The 26,865-nt window shown below is 53.4% G+C and overlaps 1 protein-coding gene across 3 annotated transcripts in view; it reads right to left on the bottom strand.

The window, feature by feature from the left end:
* Window positions 6,535–26,865, bottom strand: part of ZDHHC7 (zinc finger DHHC-type containing 7) — a 29,516-nt gene continuing 9,185 nt past the window's right edge. Inside the window, exons 1-8 of one of the 3 annotated variants that reach the window (XM_018061802.1) lie at window positions 24,867–25,106; window positions 15,152–15,237; window positions 13,133–13,454; window positions 11,085–11,209; window positions 10,326–10,422; window positions 9,805–9,886; window positions 8,964–9,094; window positions 6,535–8,362 (exon numbers count right to left, since the gene is read on the bottom strand). In XM_018061802.1, coding sequence (XP_017917291.1) covers window positions 8,186–8,362; window positions 8,964–9,094; window positions 9,805–9,886; window positions 10,326–10,422; window positions 11,085–11,209; window positions 13,133–13,447 — 927 coding nt within the window. In that variant the 5' untranslated portion in view covers window positions 13,448–13,454; window positions 15,152–15,237; window positions 24,867–25,106 and the 3' untranslated portion in view covers window positions 6,535–8,185. Of the gene's footprint in view, window positions 8,363–8,963; window positions 9,095–9,804; window positions 9,887–10,325; window positions 10,423–11,084; window positions 11,210–13,132; window positions 13,455–15,151; window positions 15,238–24,643; window positions 24,663–24,866; window positions 25,107–26,865 lie in introns of those variants that run through there. The other 2 variants (XM_018061803.1, XM_005691844.3) reach the window with 2 other exon arrangements.

Raw genomic sequence — 26,865 nt, forward strand, 5'->3', positions numbered from 1 at the left:
CTGCCCCTCCAGATTTCCCCCGAACCTCCTCCTGGTCCCCAAGATCCAGAGCATGCTCTGCTTTGTGGGTCCCCTTCAGCCCTAAGGAGGGTGGGAGCAAAGTTCGGGGCTGGGGAGAGCTGGAGAGGTGGGTTCACCAGCCCCTCGCCCAGTGAGAAACTGGGTGGCCTCAGGTAAGATGCTGAGCCTCTCCAAGCCTCACCTTCCTCATCTGTCAAGTGGGTGTGATTGCACCTGCCTCCCACCTCCCTGGGCCTGGAGGAACCTGAACCCACTAGGTGTGCTTTAGACCCGACGCTGATGACACTGGTGTCCATTCACTGCTCTGTGCTGGGTGTCCTTCCAATTCCAGGCAATACCCAGAGAAATCATAGCTGATGGGGTAGATATTGACAATCACAGATGGTAGGCGTAAGTACTGTGATGGGAGTACAGGGCCTGTGGGCTCAGAGAGGGGTGACTAGGGAAGGCTTCCTGGAAGAAGTGGTATCTGAGCCAGACCTTAAACAATGTGTGAAAAGCAGTTGTTTCTTTTTTCATTTGTGTGATTAACAAGCATCTATGACACATCTTCAGAGTACAAATGCTACGCCAGGTGTCGGAAAAATAAAGGCTCATGAAGTGTCGGCCTGAGGAGATTTGAGGCCAAGAAAGCAGAGAGGACATCTCAGACTTCCCTTGCCAGGCTGCGGGGCCACGGCGACGCCAGGCTGGGCGTCTGAGTGTTGCCAGGGCTGTCCCTATGTGGGCTCAGGGGCGTGGGCCCTTGCTCTGTTAGGAACCAGAACCAGGCGGTGGGGCAGCGTGCAGCCGAGAATAGGAGATGGAACAACCTCCAGGATATATTAAGTGGAAAGTAGCAACGTGCCAAGCGGATCGGGCTGTCATGCTTCATATGCGTGTGTGTGTCAGTGTGTGAGTACACGATGGGGACATGCAGGCCAGGGACTGCCAAGTCACTCAGCAGCTACCTACCTGAGACCCTGCTCCTGGGAGCAGGTAGCTGCTAACCTGGTGGCCCACGGGTTGTAGAAGCCAGCAGGACAGGAGAAGAGGGGACAGGCCCAGAGCAGACAAGCAAGGCGGGAGTGAATGCCCGCCCTGCCCCACCTCGGGGCTGCCGTGTGACATGGAAGTGGATGCTTGCAGTATGCATACAAGCGTGTGCTGGGGCGGTGCTCAGCCCTGACCCACGTGTGAACCTCAAAGATGCGCCGAGTGAAAGAAGCCAGGCAGAGTGTGTGGTTCCATCCGCAGGAAGCATCCAGAATAGGCAAATCCGTAGACGGAGAGGAGTGGTCGCCAGGGGCTGGGGAAGGGGGTGCGTGATGCTGGGAGTTTGGGGGGATGATGGGAATGCTTTGGAGCCAGGAAGAGGCAGTGGTCACACAACACTGAGAATGTGCCCAAGGCCACTGAATTGTTCATTTGAACGTGGTCAGTTGCTTTGCTTTGCTTTTACTGAAGTATAGTTGATTTACAACATTGTGTTAATTTCTGCTGACCATCAAAGTGATTCAGTTGTAGGAACATACACATTCTTCTCTCGTGTTCTTTTCCATGATGGTTTATCACAGGACATTGAATACAGTTCCCTGTGCTATACAATAGGCTCTTTTCAGCGGTCCAGTCCGTATATAATAGTGTCTCCACTAATCCCCAATTCCCGCTCCACCGCCCCCTCGCCCCAACCCCTTGGCAACCACAGATCTTTTCTCTATGTTTGTGAGTCTGTTTCTGTTTCATAGGTTAATTTATACCCTGTTTTAGATTCCACATACGTTATGTGGCTGTTTGTCTTTGTCTGGCTTGCTTCACTTAGCATGTTAATCTCTAGTTGCATCCGTGTTGCCGCAGATGGCGTTGCTTTGTTCTTTTTCATGACTGCACAATCTTCCACCGTATTTCCTGTGCGACCTCTTCTTTATCCATTCCTCTGTCAGCGGGCATTTGGGTTGTTTCCGTGATTTGTCTGTTGTGAATAGTGCTGCTGTGAACATTGGGTGCCTGTATCTTTTTGAATTATAGTTTTGTCTGGATATATGCCCAGAATCGGATTGCTGGATCATTTGGTAATCCTATTTTTAGTTTTTGAGGAACCTCCATATGTTTTCCACAGTGGCTGTACCAACTTGCATGTCCACGAACAGTGTAGGAGGCTCCCTTACCTCCACACCCTCTAGCTTTTGTTCTGTGTCATCTTTTTAATCGTGGCTGTCCTGACTGACGTGAAGTGTGGTACTTTAGTGTAGATTTGATTTGCATTTCTCTGATAACTAGCAGTGTTGAGCATCTTTTCATGTGTTTTGTGGCCATTTGTATTTCTTCCTTGCAGAAATATCTATTTAGGTCTTTTGCCCATTTTTCAATTGAATTTTTTGTTTCTTTGTTATTGAGTTGTATCAGCTGTTTGTGTATTTTGGTGATTAAGTCCTTGCCAGCCGCATTGTTTGCAAATACTGTCTTCCCTTCCGTAGGTGGTCCTTTCATTTTGTTTATGGTTTTCTCTGCTGTGCCAAAGCTTGTAAGTTTGACTCGGTCCTATTTATTTTTTATTTTATTTCTATTGCCTTGGGAGACTGACCTAGTAAAAACATTTGTACAATTTACAGTAGAGCATATTCTGCCTATGTTCTCTTCTAGGAGTTTTCTGTCCCATCTCATGTTTAAGTCTTTAAGCCACTTGGAGTTATTTTTGTGCATGGTGAGAGGGTGTGTTCCAGCTCCATTGATTTACATGCAGCTGTCCAGCCTTCCCAGCACCACCACTTGCTGAAGAGACTGTCGTTCCTATTGTATATTCTTGCCTCCTTTGTCAAAGATTAATTGACCTTAGGTGTGTGGGTTTATTTATGGGCTCTCTGTTGTGCTCCATTGATCCATATGTCTGTTTTTGTGCCAATACCATGCTATTTTGATGACCGTAGCTTTGTAGGATTGTCTGAAGTCTGGGAGGGTTATGCCTTAAAATGGTCAGTTTTATGTGAATTTTGCCCCCATAAACCCTTTGAAAAGAATTCAAATGCTGTCCTGACGATTATGTGTGTGGGGACAGCTGCCCTGGCACCAGGCACCTGGCCAGGAAGAATGGGGCCCGAGCAGCCGTGAATCTGCATTTCTAGGTGAATCTCCTGATTTGCAGATGTTAGCAACTGACTGTGGTATCTGAGCCACCCGTGGGGGCTGGATCCAGGTCATGGCCACCAGCCTGCAGCCTCTGCCCCATGGCATCACTCTGAGTGCAGAGCGCCTTACTGGCTGCCCACAGGCCTCAGGCTCTGCTGGGAAATGAGGGCATATGGAAAAGTACTCCGCGGGGAGAGAGTCCTAGACAAACACGAAGTCACTGGTGGTTTTCAAAGACACGAGCTGCAGCCTCTTAAAATTCCACATGGATAAAATGCTTTCTGGGGAGATTGCAAATGTTTGCCCTGGTGGGACTTTGTTATAAATGGACTTGGTTTTGTTTAGTTGGTTATGTTTTTATTTGGTTAAAAAAAAAAAAATCTTGCAAGATCTTAACTGAGGACTCCATGTTAGTCCAAATAAACCAAGAAAGGGCAAGCAAGATGGACGAAGAATCTGACTGCCCCCTGCACACCAGGTCTGGCTTGAGGTCCTGCGTGGCTGCAGAGCCCTCCAGTGGATGGCCCGTCAGCATCAGCCCGTTTCTGCAGTGCCTGCTGTGTGCCAGCCCTGCTGGCCAGCCCTCTGTGGCGCCTCCTTTCTAACCCTCCCAAAGGCTGCACGAGGCAGGAAGTGGTGTTGCATCGTTGTAAAGATGAGGAAACAGGCCAGAAAGGCGGAGGCACTGGCCCCAGGTCACACAGTTGGGAGGCGGCAGGGATGGACAGTGTGGTGTATCTGCCTCTTTCAACCATGTCTCACAGCCACGCAGGCTGAAGCCAGGTCTGCCCACAAAGTAACCCTCACGGAGGCTGCTTGGTCACTGAGCTTTCTGGGACACGGAACCCCATGTGTGCCAGCCAGCCTGCGAAGCCACCCAGTGAGCAACTCTCCTCTGGTACCCAGATGCAGACTATCACCCAGGCCGAGGCCAGAGAAAGGCCATGTGCAGACCCCTCCCAGCCACTTAACCCCCCAACCCCTGCACCACGCTGGGCCAGCTTCCCACAGCAGAGGCCAACCCTGCTCCCACCGAGGCCCTAACAACCCACCCAACAAGGAAATGTCTCTGAAGTCCTTATTTTCAGAGCTTCGCTCCTGGACTTTGGGGAAGGTGGTTGGCCTGTGTCTAAGAAATCTGCTTCAGGGGAACCTCCACTCCACCCGGCAGATGACCTCGGTGTCTGCGCACGTGTTAACTCCTCAGCCTCTCCCGAGCCCAGCAGGCTGACATGTGACTTTCACTGGCTCTTCCATCCCGAGTTCTCCGATTTGAACCAGCTCCAGTTCAGAGTTGAGCACCACACCTTTCCCTGCCCCAGCCCTTCCCCGAATCCTCACTCTCCATCACACTGACACTAATGCTCCCTCTCCCTGCTGCTGTTTTGTAGCATGAATCACAGTATATAATTACACATTCAGTTTCTTGTGTTTGTGTTTACTGAGGGCAGAGGCCTTGCCGGCACATAGTAGGTATTCAGTAAATATTTGTGGACTGGCAAGCTGGATGCGACAATGGTGCGGGAATTTTTCTGTGGCCTCAGCAGCGTGCAGTGTGGGTGCATTTGCTGTCCAATGGCGCCCTCTGGTGGACGCGATGCAGCCGCCAGGCTGAGGACTGACCCTCCTTTGCTTTCAGCATTGTCCCCAGCCCTGTGCTACCTGGGATCAGTGAAGGTTTAATTTATTGTTTTCGGTTCCTTGTTATTCAGGAAGTTATTACTATTACTGTTTTCAAACTCAGTGCTTTCCCTGTATGTGTTTGGCTGTGCCAGATCTGAGCCGTGGCACGTGGAAATCTTCAGTTGTGGATGCGGCATGCGGGGTCTGGTTTCCTGACCAGGGATCGAACCTGAGCCACTGCATTGGGAGCGCGGAGTCTTAGCCACTGGAAAGTCCCTGAACTCAGTATTTCAAAAAGTAAAAGCAGAGACAGATCTAGGTCAGAAGAAAGCGCGTTTATTCTAAACGTCCGTGTGGACTCCTCTCCCCGCCCGTGAGAACCTTGGTGAGAGTCTGCTGGGCTATAAAATGGGTGCACTGTTACCAGCCTGGGAGGTCACAGGGAACATGTGATCTGGTCACAGAGGAGGACACTTTGGAAACTGGAAATGTAAAAATCACATCTTGGCGGTCATCACCATTATTTATCTATGTACTTGGGGCTTTTCTTGGAACTCAAGTTCTCCCAGCCTGGGGATGGTACTGGTGTGTTGGAGGACTGGTTGCTGCCTGTAAGTCTGAGTTTCCTGGTGGACCTGTGGCTGGATGGCGTGTGGAGCTTGGCCGTGCCATGCCTGGCCTGTCAGGGAGAGGCCTTCAGGGTTGCTGCGCCTGTGTTGCGAGCGAGTCAGAGCTTCTGCACCCGGAGGGCCACGTCCCCTTCAGAGTGGGCCCAGCAGCACCTGGTGATCCGATGGTGCCTCCAGGCCTTCAGACAGACCTGCCGCTGGCCTCCGAGCAGGGTGACCCCCTTTGGGCTGGCCAGGGTGGGGGAAGTAGCAGAGCTGTTCCAAGACGGCAGACCTGCAAGGGCCACCCGCCCTGCGCGGCCTCACCAGACCCAACGGCAGCCAGGCGCTGACTCTGAAGGAGCCTTCTCATCTCCTTTCCTGACTTGTTCCACACGACGTCCTCAAGGGCGACAGAACGAGATGCAACAGAAGAAGCAAAATTAAACCCCAGACGCTTCATTTGATTTGAACATTGCTTCTTTAGCAATTTGAGGTCTCAAGTTGCCCCCACAAATTCCACAAAACAAAGTATGTGCCGCTGACACTTGCCTCTGCGTCCCCCAGAACAGTGATGACTGGCCACGCTTCCCCAAACACACCGTGGTGTCCATCTCAGCTGGTGCCTTCTAGGGGGTGCTGTTTCTTCGCGACTCAGTCTCAGTAGGTTTCTGATCCTGGGAATCGACCTCTCTCTTCTAGTTATCCAGCTTGCTGGCCATAGTTGCTCACCGTGGTCTCTTGTGATCTTCCTCTGGCATCAGTTATAATGCATAGTCTTTCATTTCTAGTTTTATCAAGTCTGCACAGAGCTATAACTAATGTGGAGATTGGAGTCAGTGATCAAAAACCTCCCAACAAGTCCAGGAATAGATGGCTTCACTGGTGAATCCCAGCAAGCACTCAAGGGACTTTTAAAACTGTTTTTATTTCCAAGCACACTAAAAGATTAAGGACGCGTTAGGGCAAAGCTAAGTGAGATGAGGTGCATCAGCTGAGAGTAAAATGAAAAATGTGGAAATGGCGACCTGTGTGAGCGCGACCCTGGTGCTAAGTCACACGTCTCAGGCGCTGAAGGGGCTCTGGACACTGGCCTGGGTGTGGTGTCCATGAGCCGAGGCAAAGCTGAGCACGGAATCACGCCCACAACCCACCAAGAACCGGCCACTGGACAGACTGCTGGACAACGTCAGTTGGTGACTTTATTTCTTACAAAAGTTACATTGAAAGAAGAGGTTGAAAAGTCAAGTATACTTGATTTGCACATATTTGCCAAGTCTCACAGGATTCAACCACTTCGATAATTTTATTGATAACCAGGATATACATATTAAAAGCCTCACATTGAAGCTCAGTACACACATCCAACCCCAATGACAGATGTGCAAATGAGTGTGCAGAACAATCTCGGGAACTCCTGCCTCCTGTTTGTCCTCGGCTGTGACTCAGCCCCCCCACCCCTTTTCTGCAGTGACCGAGCCACCTCACCTCTGCCCTCCACCCCGTTCCCCTCGGCTACGTCTGTTGTCAGGGTAGGCCCTCTGTGGTTCTGTGCCAGCCCTGATCAGGATAGAGGATGGGTTAATTCAAACAAAAGCAAAATGGCTTATGGGTGAGCAGAAAGGCGAGGAGACCAGGCGGGAGATGCCCACTCTTCTCAGCATGGAAGGGGGCTCGGGACCCCAGACTGTGTCAGAGATGGTGGAATCCCATAAAACATGGACAGACCAGGCAAGTTTAAGGCGAATCCCCAGGGTTGGGGAGCTGTTTGCTTTCTGGCATAATTTTAAGCTCTGCACCAAGGGTCCTATTTTATCACTTGTGACGTGGGTAGAGAAACAAACAAAATGATACCCCAAAAAGGTACGAATTTAAAAAATCAAACTAGTTGTTGCCATCCTGAATTCTGTCTGCAGGCCAGGTCCACAGGGCTCCTGCCTCCAGGTCCCCTCCCCTTCTCAGGGCTTCGTCCGCCTCCTGCAGGGTCAGCTGCGCAAGCCCGGGGCCACAGAGGGGCCAGCATACGCCGCTGATCTGGCCGGAACCACACAGTGCGGTTCCAAAGCCCTGTCACGCACTCCAGATTGCTAAAATAAACTGAAAACAGGAGGGAGGGCAACAGAGGACCACACAGGAACGACTGCTCTTTGGATCTCGATACTCTCCAGTGTGCAATACATTCACCTAAGCCCCACGGGAGGGGGCCCGGCACAGCTCGCCCCTCTTCCCTGAAACATTGGTTTCTAAAAAATAGCTTGTTTGCAGCACACCCCCATGATACGTTGCCTGAACAACACGGCCCACTTTAAAACACACGTGCACGCACACACACTGACACGCGAGGACTTGCTCATGGGGTCAGGGCCCACCAGCCCCAGGCCAGGAGCGAGCGTATGGCCCTGCTGCTCCCGTAGCCCCCACGGGCTCCTGCGTCCAGACCCCTCCTGGACCGAGGGGGCCCGAAGAGTCCCAGGGCCACTGACCGTGGCGTTTCTGTCCACTGGACTGGCTTTTCTTCATGACTGAGGAAAGCAGCTCGGCACATAGGATTCTAACAACCCGTGTAACAAACGCTGAGCGTGTTAACAGACTCCTGACTGTGCAGGGAGAGAGTGACATCTGGCTCCTCCATGCGGCCACATCCCTCCATTACTGGACAGTGACATCACTCGTGGGGAACCTGCCGTCTGTGACCGTGAACGTGTGAAGTCCCGCTCGCTGCAGGCCGCTGGGCCACTCGCCCTCGGGGTCACAGGGGAGCTGTTGATACCCTTTCCAACCCCAGATAAATTAAGTCCATGGACAAGTTCTGGAGTGACGAGAAGGCCTCACACTGAGAACTCCGGGGCCCCTTTCCTGGGTCTCGTCTGTAGGCGCCTGAACCGGAAGCCAACGAAGGGGTTCATCCAGAGCAGCGAGGGGGGGCCTCCAAAGACGGACTTCATCCCTTCCCACCGCAGCCGCCGCTCCCAGGTAGGCTTCTCGCTCTTCAGCCTCTCGATCTCCTGGGAGGAAGAAAAGCAAGTGGGCGGCAGCACCAGGAAAACCCTGGGCAGGTATGAGCAGGAAGGGCAGGTGAGCGGGGGAGGCACCACCCGAACCACACGCCCTGGTCCCAGTCTTGCGGGCCCCTGTGCACATGGCCGGGCTGCAGCCGCTGGCCAGACCATGTCAGACATAGCTGGGCAGCGGCCTCCAGGCGGGTGCAAAGCTCAGGTAGCCCCAGGGCCGCGAGGGGGGCCAGGCCTCCGGGCCAGGTGCCGATTTTCTTTCCAGGTCTTACAAACGTGTCAAAGTGCCTGCTCGAGGCCTTCAACTGAAAGGCAGGAAGGCGATCCAGTCCCTGCGATTCACTCAGCTGCCGAGGGCAGGGTCTCCGAGAAACGGGGTGTTTGCTGGCTCCACCTGCCTGGCTCTGTTGACTTTCAAATCAAAGGGACCTTTGAGCCCCGAGCTGTGCCCGGGGAGAGGGACACAGGCAGTGATGCTGTCACGGTGCACCGGGGCTACCCCGCCCACGTCCTGGGGAACACCAGGCCCTTGCGTCCTCTGCCCACCCACTCCGGTGCACTGAGGCCAAACACACCCAGCGGAGGAGGGGCATACCGTCTCGTCATTGCATATGGAGTGGATCTGGGTGCCGAACATCACCGCGGTGAAAGTGAAAAACAGCAGACCCTCAAGGCACAGGAAGATTAACAGGATGACAGTGACAGGAGGGGAGAAGTCACTGCACTCTGCGAACGAGAGGGGGCTGGCTGTGACGGCACGGCGGAGCACCCCCCACGTCCCGAGCCTCAGGCGTGGGTCCAGCTTGCGGAAGGGCCCCTCTGCGCCACTGTCCACAGAGACGCGAGCTCGTTTCATCCACAGGCACACCTGCTGTCCACCCGGGGCAGAGGGTGGCCCTACCAGGCCAACATTCACACCACCACGGCCTGGTCGGCAGATCTGAAATACCCTGTATCTCCGCAGGTTTCTGTTGAGACTGTATTCATGTACTGAACTGTGTATTAAAACACAACTAAAGCCAGAAAAGATGGGAATTGCCTGTGCCTACACTTGTGAACAGGACGCACACACGAGTCCATGCTGCACGGCTCGTCCTGCCTCATCTGATGGCCCTGAATGATGCCTGTCCAGTGGCTAGAGCACATGCCAGGCCTGTGGGGACAACACGAATTCTGGCCCAGTCTCAAAGGTCTGCAGGATACGAATGGTACTCAGCAGAAACGGTTAGCTGACAGGAAGACCCAAGCGTGTGCGTGTGCATGTGTGTCTTCATCGTACTAGCTAAACGGCAGTGTGAGAACTTTCCCATATTCTCCTCTTAAAATTCTCCATTAATTCCTAAAACAACTGTGAGGACTTCCTCTGAAACTGGAGGCCCCTTCCTCCCTCTCCCCCTACTGCGGCACGAGCAAGAGAAGCCGCCCCCCAGGCCTACCTGTCCACTGTCCTCGGACGCAGGCGATGAACTGCAGCCCGCAGAGGACCAGCGCGTGCACGGATGCCAGAGCGATGTACATCTGCAGGGAGACACCGGTCAGCACGGCGCCAGGACCCGGGGGCATGGACTCGCGAGCCCACTGCTCTGTCCCAGGCTCAGTGAGGGTGTGGGAGGTGGGCAGTAGCAGTGAGGGGGAGCAGGTGACATGCCTCCCCGGGGCCACTCCAGACCAAGGACAGTAATCTCGCAGACTAATACACTGCGGGGAAGCACATTTTAGTGACAACGGTGGGTCAAGGTATCCAGGAGAAAGTTCAATCACAGCGAACACTTGGAGCAACAGGCAACACACGCTCATCTGCTGGGTGCCTCTCCACCAGCGACAACACAGCTGTAATCTGAACCCCAGAGAAGGGACTGCAGGTCTGATGTCAGAATAACCACTCACTCCAGGTAAGACAGTATATCAAGAATTAAGACTCAACACAAGTCACTACATGAGTAGTCTCTTTACTCACAGTGAAGAGCACAAAAAATCTCTGATTCTTTTCTCCGACACAGTTGTTCACCCACGGACAGTGATGGTCCATTTTCCGAATACATCTTTTGCAAATGCTGAAAAGGAGAAGTTAGATTTTCACTATTCTGTGCTCTGAGGAAACACCACCCACTGAAAACAGCTCTGCTAAGAGGCCACCCACGGGATCCTGCCCGAAGGGAAGGTGGGTGCTCCGGATGTCCTTTCAAAGTGGTCCCGTCGGGGTGTTGCTCAGGCTGCCCTAAGGATGGGGGTCCCTCCAGTGGTGGGTATTGGGGTTCCCCGCCGTTAGCAGTGGGCGCTCAGCCCCCCGCTGCCCTGGGGCCCGTACCCCCGAGGGCAGAGCCGCCGTGCCTGCAGTGGTGGGTATTTGGGTTCCCCGCCGTCAGCGGTGGGCGCTCAGCCCCGCCCCGCCCTGGGGCCCGTACCCCCCAGGGCAGAGCCGCCGTGCCTGCAGTGGTGGGTATTGGGGTCCCCCCCAGGGCAGAGCCGCCGTGCCTGCAGTGGTGGGTATTGGGGTTCCCCGCCCCCCAGGGCAGAGCCGCCGTGCCTGCAGTGGTGGGTATTGGGGCCCCCCCAGGGCAGAGCCGCCGTGCCTGCAGTGGTGGGTATTGGGGTCCCCCCCAGGGCAGAGCCGCTGTGCCTGCAGTGGTGGGTATTGGGGTCCCCCCAGGGCAGAGCCGCTGTGCCTGCAGTGGTGGGTATTGGGGTCCCCCCCCCCAGGGCAGAGCTGCCGTGCCTGCAGTGGTGGGCGCGCTCAGGCTTGACGCAGCAGCACTTGGGGCACTTGTAGATGACCTCTCCGGGCTTCAGCTGCAGGCTCTCCATGTACTCTTTAGTAGCGTTTCCTTTGGGGACCGCCCCCTACGGTTTAGTAACAATGTATTTTAGCTGAGAGGAACGAACTTTTAAGAAAAAAAAAAAAACCAGTAAATTTAGGAATTAGTCTTAGGTGTTATTCATAAAGCTGTTGTTGCCACATATATCACTGTGAAAAATGGCTATCACTCACATAACATAGGACCAGAAGTTTTGTTCTCATGAAAAAGAAAACAAGCTATAAAAAGAACTCAAATAGTACATTATCCTTCATAATCTGGCGAGTCACCTGGATTTTTCCAACTTCATGCAGGACACTTCATGCAGAGGCTGGCTGTGTTTGCTCAGCCACTCCCCCTCCACCCTGGGCAGCCAGTTCTGCCCACACTCCTGGGCAGGGTGTCCCTGATAAGCACACCCACAGGTTTCCTATCAGCTGCACAGGGGGTGGCTGAACAAAACAGTCTGAAAAAAAGACTTTATCTCGTGTTTTAAAGTTGCATAATGCTTCCCTGCAGACCTATCACAGACTAGCCTGGGGAGTGTGGCCCTGGGCCCCTGACGCCCTGTGTCGGGCCCCTGACGCCCTGTGTCGGGCCCCTGACGCCCTGTGTCCGGCCCCAGGGGTGGGAGTGGCAGCGGGGCTCTCACAGGGCGTCCACGCGAGCCCCCAGCACGGCGAGCTGCAGAGGGCCAGGGAGCCCTGTGTGCTGGGTAGCCATGGGCCACAGGCTGCAGGGCGGAGGGTTTGCTGTCTGGGCAGTGGACACAGGCAGTGAAAATCATGTCTGGGAGATCATTCTGGACGCCATGGCTGTGTGGACTGGGAATAAACCTGGGTCTTGTTTCTGTGCCCCATGGGGGCTTGTCCTTCACACAGAAATACGTGTTTCTAGAGAAGGAGCCCTACTAGGGAGGGGAGACCAAGCGTGTGAGGACAGGAAGGGTGGGGGAGACGGCAGGGCACCGCTGTCAGCAGGAGTAAAGACAGTCAGAGCCCGCTGCCGGGGACGCAGGGGCCGAGCCCAGCTCTGCGTGGCAGGGCCGACGCCACGTCTGCAAAGCCCAGCACGTTCATGTGAAGACCGAGGACCACTGGGCTCCAAGGCACCCAAGAGCCGGGCAGGCCGCCCTATCACCAGAAGGAAGTGATGGGGGCAGGGTCCCAGGTCCCGTAAGACGAAAGGGACCAGGTTTAGGAGCGCCGCACCTTAGTTCTCACGGACACGCACTCGCTGCTCCACAGTAAGCGCGCGACCCCCACCCCCCCCCACCCACTTAAGAGCGCTCATTAGGGGACCCGTGGTGACCAGATGGCGAGGAAATAAATGCATTTTCTGGTCCTTTTTGCGGCTCAGAGCCCTGGGCAGCTGCCTTGGTCCCCCTCAGGGCTGCCCGATGACTCCCCCAGGTCCCTGCAATTGGTGACCTACACTTGGTTCTGTTGCTGGAGACATGCTCTCCCAGGCCAAGCGTGAAGCAGAAGGGCCAGCTGGGTCTCCTAGGCCCGGGTCTTGCCAAGACACACAGCAGGAGCGCCTGCTTCCTCCACACCAGTTGGGCCCCTCTTCACCCCACCAAAGAAACCTCCTGGATACCTGAGGCATGTTCCTCAAGCTCACGTTCGCATTCCAGCCATCTGCAGGGTGCGTTTTTTCGTCGGTGTCTTCCCAGAACCGTGGTCCCCAGCCCCACATCCTATCCCAGCGCAGCCTGGGCAGTCCTCCTGACAGCTTCCCTGCAGCCTCTCCTGGCGCCCGGCCTCTAATCTGCACTCCCTAAATACACTCCAATAGCACTTCCATCCGGATGCTGTGTGTGCTCCAAGGACGCTGTGGACCAGGCCGCCAGCCTGTGCCCGAGAACTCAAACCCCAAGGCCACGGGAGTGCGAGGCCCTCCAGCCACAGCCACTGGTGTCTCCCCAGCCTGGACCCGACAGGAAAGCCCACCGAGGGCAGGCACTCACGGGGTCGGTGAGCATGGTCCGCAGGTGAGACGACAGGGCGAGCACCGCCAGGCAGTTGAAGACCACCCCATTGACCACGGAGTACCAGAAGTCCTTGGAGGGCAGCAGCATGACGAACGTGACCACGAAGTCCGCATACACAACCAGCAGCCAGGTCAGCACGGCGCAGATCATGCCGCAGCCGTCGCGGATGAACCACACCCTGTCGGCCGCGTCGGCCTCGGCGGGAGAGGAGGCCGCGGAGTCGTAGCTGTCATCCCCGGTCAGCAGAGGGTGGTGCTCGACGTCCCGCAGCCGGTGTCCTGAGGACGGCATGCTTTCCCTGCGGGAAGGTGCGAGGGGCACACGGTCACGGCAGCTGCCCAGCCACGCCTCAGCGGGACGACACAGGGTGAGGGCCAGACGCACACGGCGGGGCCCAGGCTCCGAGCCCAAGGGTGAGGCCTGGGCACCCCGCTGTCCACGCAGCACCCAGAGCCCAGGCAGGTCAGCAGCAGAGAGGCTGGCGGACAGGCGACTCCTGCTGCTCGTGCCCACTCTGGCCCCCGATGCAGAGCTCAGGGTTCTCGCCCGATGGTTCTCCATCTCGCTCAGCGTGTGCGCTCCCTTCCCCCGAGTTCTAACTCTTTGACGATGGGTGAGCATGTTTTTCAGCCAGGTTCCCATTTTAATCTCCATCTTTCCCTTTATGCTGTTCCTAGAATGCCCTTCCTCTCTCATTCTTTCAACGGTTTCCCTCACTCACTGGGCTGTTCTTTTGACAACCCTCCCACATTAACTGGGAAATTATCTGAGAGGTGAGAACACGTAGGGCCAGAAACTAAAGACAAACTTGCACTTTTCCTCGTAAACATTCTGCTGCTGCTTTACCCCATAACCCCCTCTCATCTCATTTACAACCAGATGCAACAGTGTGAAGCTGGCCCCTCTCTCAGATCTGGTGGCCTGGTGATCGCCACACAGCTTCCTAGTGGGTCCTACAAGCCCACCAAGGCTGAGAAAGCCCTCTGGCCAGACTCCCTCTGCTGCATGGCTGCTCCTCAGGCAGGACGCAGGCCATGAGATGTGGCACCTGGGTGCTGGGCAGGGCGCAGGGCCGTGCGTCCAGAGATGGAGGAGCCTTTCGTCAGAGTCCGGTTGTCTGGTCCAGAGAGGGGCACAGATGGCAGCTCTGACTGTGAGGAAGAGCGTGCACACACCAACCCGGGGGAGCTGGAGGGGTGGGCTGGGATCGTCCCAGAGGCACATTAGGGTCCTGCTGTGTGCCTTAGAGCCAGACTTGGCAAACCCACCCATCAGATAGTCTGATAGCCCACAGTTACTTCAAGATTTTCAAGAAAGCAGTCCACAAACGTGGGGAGGCTGGGCCACACACACTGGGCTCTCTGTGATCAAGACAGGCGCCTTCTGCTGAGTCACAGCACCTACGCCGCATCAGTGCAGCAGGAAAGGAGGGGAGGAAATGAAGAAACTGCTCGCTCACACTCACTCAGCTACAGACACTGGGAATGTGAGAGCAAAGGGCGCAGCAACTGGCGATGCGACCCCAGGGCGAGGGCGCAGCCTCACTCCACACCGTCTCCCACGGAATGCTCTGTGTTCAGGTTGCCTGAGAGAGCCCCGAAGGCACTGTGTGCTGGCCGACAGTCAAGCAGATGTCACATCATTGGTTCTCTATTTCCATGGCTAGTTTAACGGGCTTTTGTCTACCCCGTGAACCTGTTTCTCCTCGTGTTAAATCAAGCCTCGCTTCCCAGAACACCAGGAGCAACACTGCACATCTCCACTGTTTCAAGGACAGCCATCCAAGCAAAACCTTTCCAGTCATGTAGCTAGGAGGCCTACCCTCATCTTGTAACTCCTGCTAATAATTGGGATCTTGCTCCAGGACACACTCTCCTCTTAGAGTAGGTGGTCAGCAAATCATTGACAGAGGTGACCATTAACCATCAACAGGGTACAAGTTAGTGTGAGCAATTAGAGAGGAAACAGTGATTATATACCTGAGGAGACACTTACCTCACAAATTATTACTAGACATTACTTGAACATTTTGTGCCTTTTCTTCAGGATCTTAAGGTGCATACTATCCTATGTGACAGGATCTGAAAGATAATAAAATCTAATTAGAAAAGTTGCTTGTTCTGGCATTCAGAACTATCTTTAACTATGAAATCATGACTCCTGTAGGTTTTCATTACTAGTAAATTGACAGAATCCTGAAAATTATAAACTTGTCCATTTTACCCCCTGTTACTTTAGCCCCGGTTTTAAATTAAACCTGTAAGCCAAAATCCCTTGAGAAAGAGCCTTGGGGATAATCCAGACCAAATCTAGTCAACCTGCATTTCAACAGGTAACCGTTTTACCAGCCACAGCCAAGCAATTGCAGCAAAGACGAATGAGAGGGGAGAGGTGCACCAGGGCCCCCGGGGAAGGGGTCTGGGGAAGGGGCACAGTGCGCGAGCGGGCAGGTGGGCGAAGGGACACTGCCTTCCTGGAAGCGCTCATCTGGCCCCCAAAGAAAAGCCGACCGACAGCACAAGGTGGGGGCATTCCCCCAGAGGGATCAGGCTGCTGCCAGGCTTCCCCAGGAGCAGGGCTGCCAGAGGACAGCTGACCACCGACACGGCCCCTGCCACGTGCCTGGCAGATCTCAGGCTTAAATGTGAGCGAACAGCCGACAGTCAGTTATTTTGGAGAAAGCCCCAACCAGGTCTCTTGAGAGACAGAGCCCCAGAAAGAAACCAGAGGGAAACAAGAGTTGAGAGCAGGTATAATGCACAGGGAAGAAAACCGAAGAGATAAGAGGCTGCATTTGTGAGACAAAGAGGTACATTCTGAGAACTTCCTACTTACTTAAAAATAAAAACATGAGAGAATTTTAAAATCTTAAAAACAGGATTGGAAGAGAGAGTGGGAAGCCTCCCAGAAAGGAGAACTAAACAAAAAAGAGCCAAGGAAAAACAATTAGGAGTTTGAGATTAAGATACATGCTGTTGCTGCTGCTGCTGCGAAGTCGCTTCAGTCATGTCCGACTCTTTGCAACCCCATGGACTGCAGCCTACCAGGCTCCTCCATCCACGGGATTTTCCAGCCAAGAGTACTGGAGTGGGGTGCCACTGCCTTCTCTGATATATATGCCGCCATACAGAAACTAAATAAGCAACAAGGACCTGCTGTATAGCACAGGGAACCGCATTTGATACCTTCTGAGACTAATAATGGCAAAGAATATGGAAAAGAATACACAGACGTGCGCGCACATATGTATAATAACTGAGTCACTTTGCTGGAGACTGACACAGAATTGTAAATCAACTAAAAACAAACTGGGGGAAAAAAAAAAGACCATAGGAGAGAAAAGGAATCAGAGGACAAACTTCCAAACAACGGGATGCCTGGCAAAGGCAGCCCCCAACGAGATGTCCTTCCCTGGCAGAGCTCCACTGCCGCACCAGCCCTGGCGCCTCAGGGCCGGTCCGCTCCGTTTGCATCCAGTGTCCTACCAACAAAACCCTGCTCTGCTGGGCAAACCCTCGGCTGGTGTCTGTTGTCTGAAACCCAGACCCCTGACTTAAGACGCCCAGAGGGCTGGCGAGGAGGACGGTGAGGTGACAGGGCATTGGTGGGACTGAGGAGCAGGCAGGCTGAGCTCCCCTGGCGGTCCCCACGGGACGGGCTCTGGGCCCCCAGGAACCGGGGGCTGCTCGCCGCTTCCTGGCCACGTACGCCCCCTTCCACCGCGCTGGCTCTGATGTCAGGCTCCCCTGCTTGCCCTCCACGCTGAGCTGGACAACCTCCTGCCCACGGCCAGCGGTGGCGCGCACACCAAGGTTCTCTGGCGTACCTGTGACTCTCAGTCCTTTCAGAACTCTTTTAGTTACAAATGCGGCCGTGAACAAGCTGCTTAAACTAAAGTAGGTGACTTTCTCTTTGATAACTGCATCTATTTTATAATTCTATGTGTGTATTTTTCACTGCGCTGGGCCTTCAGCACTGGGCAGGTTTTGCTCTGGTTGCGGAGAGCAGGGGGTACCCTCTAGTTGGGGGCGCGGGGTTCTCATTGCCGCGGCCTCTCCAGTTGCGGGACACAGGCTCTACAGCATGGGGGCCTCAGCAGTTGTGGCTCCCCAGCTCCAGAGCTCAGGCTCAGGAGTGGTGCTGCTCGGGCTTAGCTGCTCCACGGCATGAGGGATCGTCCCAGATCAGGGATCGAACCCGTGTCTCCTGCACCGACAGGCGGATTCTTTACCCACTGAGTCACCAGGGAAGCCCAGAGGTGACTTTTAAAATATGGCATTTACACATAGTAACTTTACTTAAATATCTATGCAGGAGCCAGCAACGTTAAATGCTAAATAACATGCTGAACCAGTAATGCCTAATTATGCTTAGTAATATTTTCCACTTTTCATTCACATTCATTCTGAGTATCTTCAAATAGGCTTATGTTAACACTGTTTTAAAAGAAAACTGACTCTGTAAAACACAGGTCAACGCATCCCAGGGCTCGGGCTTAAGCAGAATCTCTACAATGAGGCCAAATCCCCAGTTACTTTCATAAATTTTAAAAAGTAACCAACACAGCAACCACTTTGGAAAGTGGTCTGGCACTTTCTCCGAGTTAAACCAACACCCATCCTGTGATTCGGAAATTCCACTTCTAGGTATTTACCTCAAGGTGAATGGGACCTGGGCTTCCCAGGTGGTTCAGTGGTAAAGAATCCGCCTGCCAATGCAGGAGATGCGGGTTTGATTCCTGGGTCAGGACAATCCCCTGGAAAAGAAAATGGCAGCCCACTCCAGTATTCTTGCCTGGGAAATCCCAGACAAAGAGGAGCCTGGTGGGCCACAGTCCATGGGTTTGCAGAGTCGGACATGACTGAGTGAGCACACACGCACGAGTATGAACACAAAACATGTACAGAACTGTCCACAGCTGCTCCGTTCATCACACCCACCAAACCAGAAAACCCAAATATCCCTCACCAGGGGATGAACAAACAAACCACGGTCACTCATACAAATCATACTGAAAAATGGGGGGAGGTTAGATGCATGCAGCAATGTGGCTAAGTGAAAGAGACCAGACACAGAAGAATGCATTCAGTAGGAGTCAGTCTCCATGGCCGTCTGACCAAGCCAAGCCAATGTACTTTGAAAGGGCTCAGAATGGGGCTGGACCACAAGTGGGAAGGAAGGAGACACCAAGGCAGCTTTCTGATTCGATGCAAAGTCCCCTACGTGGACAGGGCAGCAGGCTACACAGACACACGCACTGTCAGGACAAAACAAACGGTCAAGGGACAGTTACGGGGCGTCCCTGGTGGTCCAGTGGCTAGGATGCCACTCCTAAGACTGGGGGCCTGGGTTCAGTCCCTGGTCAGGGAACCAGATCCCGCATGCAGCAGTGAAGACTCAGCACAGCCGAATACATATTTTAAAATAGAAAATTATACACTTAAAACTGTCCCATTTCATTTCACATGAATTATTCCTCAACTAAAAAATGAAGAGACAAAATGCCCAGCATTGGTGCGTGTGCAGGTGTGAAGGGTGTGGTAACAGCCGCGTTCTAGGTGCTCTCCCTGCAGACACGACCTTCTGAGCCAGGCCCTGTCTCACTTTACCCTTAATGCTATCTGTGGGCAGGTGTCTTATTAATCTCTTCCCCTGATGTTTTCTCCTCATGCCTATAGACAGAAAATGCATCTCATAAACAAACTGAAAACAAGTAAACAAAAGGCCTCAGTGTTCTTTGGCGATCAGTTGCTACTGCGGTAACAGGAATGTCCACCCCAGAGTCTGGTGTTCATGTTTACGCTAACACCCTGCTTTTACACTCAGCATTCTTCTACTCTTCAGACACCCACTGCTGACCTATAAAAACGAGTAGTAAGCAAATCTCTGCCTCAGGCACAGAGGCGGCATGAGAAGCAGACACGGTGCCCTGAGATCTGCTGCATTCAGACGTGGGGGCGGGCTCCCGAGCTCCGGACCCCACGCGAGGCCCGCAGGATGCTCACCACAGGCAGGTCCCCCGCCCACGAGGGCTCACACACCCGAGATGGGAACCAGCCTGCTAAGTGGTGTTCCGATGTTTCCCCCCAGCGACAGGCAGAGGGTGATGACGGAGAGAGCTGACAACAGCTCATCCTGTCCAGAGAACAGAAAGGTGTCCGCTAGGAAGGCAACGGTGCGAGAGACACCGAGGCAGGAAAGGGAACCACGGGCTGCAGCACCACCCCCCACCCCCAGCGTAAGGGAGGCAGGGACGGAGGCTGGGGCCACCCGTGAAGCACCCAAAGGCCACACTAGGGCGGCTGGAACTCCACACTTCGTTCTGCTGCAAAGGGAGACACTGGGGCTTGGTAAACAGATGTTTGAGAGCCATCTCTGACCAAGCATGACTGGATGGAAGGAGGAAGGCAAGCAACCAGGAGGGACTGCCAGGACGGAGCAGATGGGGGCAGGCGCGCGACAGCTGGAGCAGGCAGCACACACAGGCCTGGAGGGTGGGCTCGGGAGCCAGGTGGGCCTGGGGCTGGGTCAGCAGGGGCACCTGTGTGTGTGATTTACCCTCTTTAATGATCCGCCCGGGTACATTTTCCATTATTTGGTCTAAAATTTATTCTCTGGATTTCCTGTTATTTTCTCAACTTACTATGATGTAAGAGAAATAACTATGACCAAAAAATAAGCTTCCAGGGAGAATTTTAAGAACTCCAAGGAGGTGCTGTCACTGGGGATAACAGGAAGATGTCACACGTGGCCCTGCAAACAGGCTGCTCTGAGGCAGGGGAGGCTTAGGAGAAGGGCAGGATGCCTGCAGCCCTGTGTAAGTGAACCAGCACAGGCCTGGGGGAGGTGGGGAGATGAGACAGGCTGCGCACTGCAGCTGGTGAGGAGGGGAGCGTGCAGATCACCCAGCCCGCTGCATTCACCGCAACTGCAACCATGCTCTTAAGTGTTCTTCCCGTCCATTTGCAATCATCAAAGATTTAGTTCGGGCTTTCAAACAAGACCAATAATATATGCCATATGAACCGCTATTTTCTTCTCAAATTACTGAAGCTGAAGAACGGAATATTAACCTTTGAGGGAAAAAAAACAACGGACCAAAGCCAAGTCTCAGTGCTATGCAGCCACATCTGCCATTCTGTGAACAGTAAACTTAACCTCTCTCGGAAGGTCTCTCATAAAAAGAGGACAAACAGAGAAACACAGAACGAGCCAAGGCTCTCGGTGGAGGTGGGGGCGACTCTGGCTTCCTCCCCTTCCCCGCCAGCCACTCCCAGACTCCTGCTGGCCCTTCCCCTCCGCAGACACCTCAGTGTTGGGGTGCTCAGGCGGGGCGTGGGCTTCCCTCGGTGGCTGTGTGCTCTCCAAATGATCTCCAAGAGCTCAGCTCCGTGAAGTTAGAGAAGATGCATGTGGGAAACCCGCAAACGAAGAACGTGCTGCTGAGTGTCCAACAAGACCACAGTCCAGGTCAAAGCAGAAACCCCTCCACCCACCAGACTGTTGGGATCCCACCTTGTCATCTTGATAAACAGCACCTGCACCACCATCTAGTTGCCAGCATCAAAAATCAGGACACACCCTTCACTTCACTTTTCTCCCCCAGCTCCCCACCCTTCACCCATGAGCAGGTCCTGTGGGCTTGACTTTCAAAACTTGCCTAGATGTGAGCCACCCTGCACCAGCCTGCCTAGCCCGATCAAGGCTCAGGAGCCCTCACCTGGGCTGCGTCAACCAGCACTGTTATATACTCATGGCCTCTGCGCAACCCCCAACCTACTCCCCGGCCCCAACCCAATCCCCAGTCAGCATCTGGAGCCAGTTTAAACAGAGAGAAGTCAGACCCTGCCACTCCTGGTCTATCAAAACCAGCCAGCGGCTGCCTCTACAGTTAGAACAAAACCCCCAGGCCTCCCGTGTGGCTGCACAGCCTTACCGCCCGGGGCCTGCGGACCTCACCTCTCACCTCCCTCCCACCCCAGCTGTCTTGTTCCGCTGTCATCACCTCAATGGAATGTTCTACTTATACCCCCGGCACACCCTGAACTCTGCAAATACCTGTTGAGTGAGATGAGAAAGCAAAAATGAAGCCCACAGGACCACGAATAGGGAAAAGGGTCAAAAGGGGGAGCCTGGGGTGGGGTCAGATGGTGGTGGTGGGGTAATGTGGACAGCTTAGGAAGGGGAGGGCAGAGGGAGAGACCCCCAGTAGCAGGGTTTATTCTGGGTGTGTCACCAGGAGTGCACAGGCTGCATGAAGCAGCCTCGAAGGCGCATGGACAACATACCAAAGCTCCACCTTTATCCCACAGCCACAGCCTGTCAGTCAAATGGGGGTCTGTTTAAGAAAAAAAAAACACTTCGGAGTTTTGACTCCAGAGCCCATGTTCTTCCATTAAACACACGGCCTCCGAGAGCACTTGGTTTTAGAAAATGCATTCTGTAACAGAGTGAGTTTTGGAAATACAGAACGCTAAGAATTAAAAGCATTTCAACCAAGATAACGCTGTAAAAGCCTGTCTCAAGAGAAGCTGGAAGTCTCTCTATCCTGACTGTTCCTGCTAATTACCGGGGCTGCACATGCCCTGTGCCGTCTCCCAGAACGACCTAAACCGGCGGCTAACAGAGCCGGCCTCTCCTCCCATTAACTGATAATGCTCCCCGCACACCCAGGGTTTACCATGCACCTTCCCCTCGAGACCCAAGTCCTCCTCCCCGTCACTCCTCCTAGGAGCTGCTAACGCTTCTGTTACCACTCCGCCCTTTCCCTGCCCACCTTCCCACAACCCAAGCTTAGGCTCCCTCACCTTTGGCAGTCCCTCTGCAGAATCCTAACCGATAGAGGGGCCAAACCTTGGGGCCACGGCATTCAGGGCTCCACTGAATCTGGCTCCCGGGCCTCTCCGGGCTCTTCGCCCAGACTTCCTGCTGTTTCCCTGCTGTGTCCGTGGACCCCCCACCCCCCGCCCCGTGCTTCTGCTCCTGCTGTCGCCTCCGTGTAGAAGACTCCCACTCTGCCCAGCAAGGTCATTCATTCACCAAACATTTACCAAGCACCCAAGACACACACAGCACCGCAGGATAACAAAGTTGTTTTCAAAACTGTGAGGTGCTGTACCAATATAAGGCATTATCTTGGCCCCATGAGGAGTCTGGATTTTACCAGACAATAAAATTCTACTGGCGTGTTTTCAAGAATGGAATCAAGCAGGAATGGAGGCAAGAACATGTCTGTAGATAGAGGCAAAGAAGTGGGTGAAAGAGAAAAAAAAAATCAGAGGCAAGTGACTGATGAAATGCCATCCCAGAACAGGCAGAGCAAAGTACAGACACGTGAAACTGTTCCCTCTCGACTTTGTAGGTGACCAACTCTGCAGGTGGCTCAACTCTTCTTGGGTGCTACAGCTGAAGGGTCACACACAAGTTGTTAACGTGACACTGGCTTTGGGGACAAAAGGGAGCAAGAGTAAGTGTTTGGGAATCTATATTTCATGCTCTGCTCCAGTGTTTTTTCTTTTTTTTTACAAAACAAGTATGTATTAATTTTATAATTAAACCATTACTTAAGGGAATTCCCTGGCAGTTCAGTGGTTAGGACTGTGCTTTTCACAGCTTAGAGCATGGGTTCAATTCCTGATTCAGGGAACTAAGTTCTCACAAGCCTCAGGTGTAGCCAAAAAATTAAATAAAGTATTACTTTAAAGAAACATACCCCCCAAAAGACCCTGATGCTAGGAAAGATTGAAGGCGGGAGAAGGGGACGACAGAGGATGAGATGTTTGGATAGCATCACAGACGCAATGGATATGAGTTTGAGTAGGCTCCAGGAGTTGGTGATGGACAGGGAAGCCCGATGTGCTGCAGTCCATGGGGCTGCAAAGAGTCGGACACGACTGAGCGACTGAACTGACTGACCCCCAAAAAGCTGCTTCAAGAGAACTATCCTTAGGGCTGTTCAGCATGGTCTGGAGCAGGGAACGTCTGGAATCATCAGGAAAACGACTACTCATTTCATCCCAAGCATTAACTTCATATGTGAACTTACTGTTCGGTCCAGTTCCTCAAATTAACAAAGATGATATTACTGTGTCACCAAAGGGTCCAAACCTGCAGGGAACAGTTTCAGTAAAAGTGGAAAGGTACGTCCAGATGTTTGACTGGCTCAAGCCAGTTCTTATAGAGAGTTCTTTTCAGTACTTTCTCTCTCACTGAGGTCATCCTAGTCATGCCAGTATTTCCCAATTTACTCACTGTAATCGAGGTAGGCTCTGAGTCACTGGTTAAAAAAAAAAAAAACTTCTGTATACATGTCTACTCACTTGACTTTGAGGTGAGAGGTGTGCAGAGAGTTCCAGCTGTTGTTCTATGAATTCTTTAGGAAATTACCTTCATTTAGTCTCATTCTCCTCCACCTCACAACTCAAAAATCAACCTACCAGCCTCACTCCGGAAAGTACACAATCCAAATAGTGTCCATCATTCTGACCCTTCCATTTTTACCAGAATGTTCAAAAGATGTAATTTAACATGTGTGTTCCATCACATTTTTCAAATATCCCCAGAGATGTTCTCTGTAATCAAGTATCCCAACTTACTAACAAGCAAATTTAACAAGGTGACTTTTAAAAGTTGCCTTCAGTGTTGTAAAAGTTGTAAGACAGTATCAAAAAACTAGGTCTGATTTTGAAAAAATTAAAGTTGTAAAAGTATCAGAAGATTCAGTTCACTGTCTTTGAAGTGAATAGTCTAAGAAGGAGTATGTGTTGGCCGAGATTCCTAGACCCTCGAGCAAGGGGCCCGAGGCTGGCGGGTGAGATCGGTGGACCGGGTTCTAGCTCTCTAGACCGAGATTTGAGTCAGCAGCAGTAAAATAGACAAGTCTATGTGCATTAGGCACGAACGCTAAGCAGACCAAACGTTAAACACCGTAGCATTGATTGGACTGCACTTTACAGGGCCTAGTCAGCAAAAGCAGCTACAGAGCAGCTATATGGACATTTCTTACACTCACAAAACCGGTTACCCACAAGCCAACAAAGTGTCTCCATCCAACAGCAAAGAGAGACTTAGTTCCAGCAGCAATGACTCCTCAGGAGAGATGATTCTGGCTGCAGCAAGATTCAAACATTGCCCTGAAGGCTGACCTGACTGTCCCAGGTGGCCTGGTAGGTAACCCCCGAAAAGATCCTGGGCAGAGTAAGAGAAGAGGAGGGAGCTGGGCAAAGAACAAAAAAGAAAAGCTAAAAACGTATAAAGGAGTGAAGAACAGGCGCATTTGAGAAGCCATAGGCGATGTTTAAGCAAGCCCATTGTAATTCTTGCCCATAAACTACTCTTAACAGCTTACAAAGGGTTTATAGCTATTGTGTCTTCCGGCCCTAACAACAACCCCCTTATTAGCTATCAAAAGGAGGGAACTGTGGCTGGGAGAGCTGAGTGTCACGCCCAAGGTCAGGCAACAACCTGGGGCTGCGATTCAGGTCCTACCCCGAGAGGTGCACCAAGGAGTGACAAGGAGACACCTGGCAGAGGAAGGAGTCAAGCGCCGGCACAGAGGTGCCCCCGAGAGGCACTCGGCAAGGTCGCAGGTGCGGCGCGCCCGGGTGGAGCAGGACGGAGCGAGGGGCCCGAGACTGGCGGACGGGGGTGCCCGGAGCGGCTGGGAGAGCCGGGTGCCAGCAGCCCGCCCGACCCGGCCCGCCGCGCTCACCCGAGGCCCGGGCGGGGTCGCCCGGCGCTGCGGCTCCTCCCGATCGGCGGCGGCGACGGCGGCGTCGGCGACTGCAGCGGCCGAGGCAGGGACGCATCATGCGGCCGCGCTCATGGCCGGGCCACGGCGGGCCCCGCGGCTCGGCCCGGTCCCGCCGGGCCGGTCGGAGGGGGTCGGCCGCCCAGGGGCACAAGAGACCCGGAGGCAGGCCGGGGAAGCGCGGAGGCTCGGCTCCCGGAAGTGAACCGCGCGGGGTCGGCGACGCCGCGCTTGCGCAGATCCGGCCGCGCCGCGGCGGCGGGGGCGGGGTTTCTGCGACTCTGGGGCCGCGGGTCCTAAAAACTGGCTGTTCCAGGGAAAGATAGCCCTTCTTAGTCTCAAGTTCCGCTTTCTAAAATAAAGCGATCCGTGCAAGCTGAGGTCTGGGGAAGAAAAAGGAGGGGGGCTACGGGCTGCCGCAGGCTTTCGGACCCGCGTGTCCAGGGGCCCGCGGCGGCGCGGGTGAAGCCAGCGAGAGGTGCCAGCTGTGCGTGCGGCGCGCGGGGATGAGAAATCCGGTCACGGGTTAGTGGAGAAGCGCCAGGGGGAAGCCTGGGCCGGAAAGCGAGTTGGGGGAAGGGGAAGCGCCGCTGTTTGCGTGATTCCCGATTAACAGCCTCTGGGGGTGCGTGGGGACCTCAGCGTCCCAGCGACCCCTTACAGATGGCTGAGTCCTAAGTTTGTCGAAGGTAGAAACGTGGTTAGCTTGCTTTGTGTGTGTGGTGGTTGGCGGGGGTGGGTGGGCAGGGCCCGGGTATTTCCTATACTAGGAACAGTTTCCTCAGGGCTGGGAAGCAGGCGCTCAGTTAGTGTTTGTTGTTAAATTCTTTAAGTGCCCACTAACTTGAAAGATGGATAAAAACTAATTGAGGGTGCCAAAGCCTTTGACTGTGTGGGTCACAATAAACTGTGGAAAATTCTGAGAGAGATGGGAATACCAGACCACCTGACCGGCCTCTTGAGAAATCTGTATGCAGGTCAGGAAGCAACAGTTAGAACTGAACATGGAATAACAGACTGGTTTCAAATAGGAAAAGGAGTACGTCAAGGCTGTATATTGTCACCCTGCTTCTTTAACTTCTATGCAGAGTACATCATGAGAAACGCTGGACTGGAAGAAACACAAGCTGAAATCAAGATTGCCGGGAGAAATATTAATAACCTCAGATATGCAGATGACACCACCCTTATGGCAGAAAGTGAAGAGGAACTAAAAAGCCTCTTGATGAAAGTGAAAGAAGAGAGCGAAAAAGTTGGCTTAAAGCTCAACATTCAGAAAACGAAGATCATGGCATCTGGTCCCATCACTTCGTGGGAAATAGATGGGGAAACAGTGCCAGACTTTATTTTTTGGGCTCCAAAATCACTGCGGATGGTGATTGCAGCCATGAAATTAAAAGACGCTTACTCCTTGGAAGAAAAGTTATGACCAACCTAGATAGTTTATTCAAAAGCAGAGACATTATTTTGCCGACTAAGGTCCGTCTAGTCAAGGCTATGGTTTTTCCTGTGGTCATGTATGGATGTGAGAGTTGGACTGTGAAGAAAGCTGAGCACCAGAAGAATTGATGCGTTTGAACTGTGGTGTTGGAGAAGACTCCTGAGAGTCCCTTGGACTGCAAGGAGATCCAACCAATCTATTCTGAAGGAGATCAGCCCTGGGATTTCTTTGGAAGGAATGATGCTAAAGCTGAAGCTCCAGTACTTTGGCCACTTCATGCGAAGAGTTGACTCATTGGAAAAGACTCTGATGCTGGGAGGGATTGGGGGCAGGAGGAGAAGGGGACGACCGAGGATGAGATGGCTGGATGGCATCACTGACTTGATGGACGTGAGTCTGAGTGAACTCCGGGAGATGGTGATGGACAGGGAGGCCTGGTGTGCTGCAATTCATGGGGTCGCAAAGAGTCGCACACGACTGAGCAACTGAAATGAACTGAGCTGAATTGAGGGTGAAGGA

The sequence above is a fragment of the Capra hircus genome, chromosome 18, assembly GCF_001704415.2.
Source record: "Capra hircus breed San Clemente chromosome 18, ASM170441v1, whole genome shotgun sequence".
Classification (NCBI taxonomy): domain Eukaryota; kingdom Metazoa; phylum Chordata; class Mammalia; order Artiodactyla; family Bovidae; genus Capra; species Capra hircus.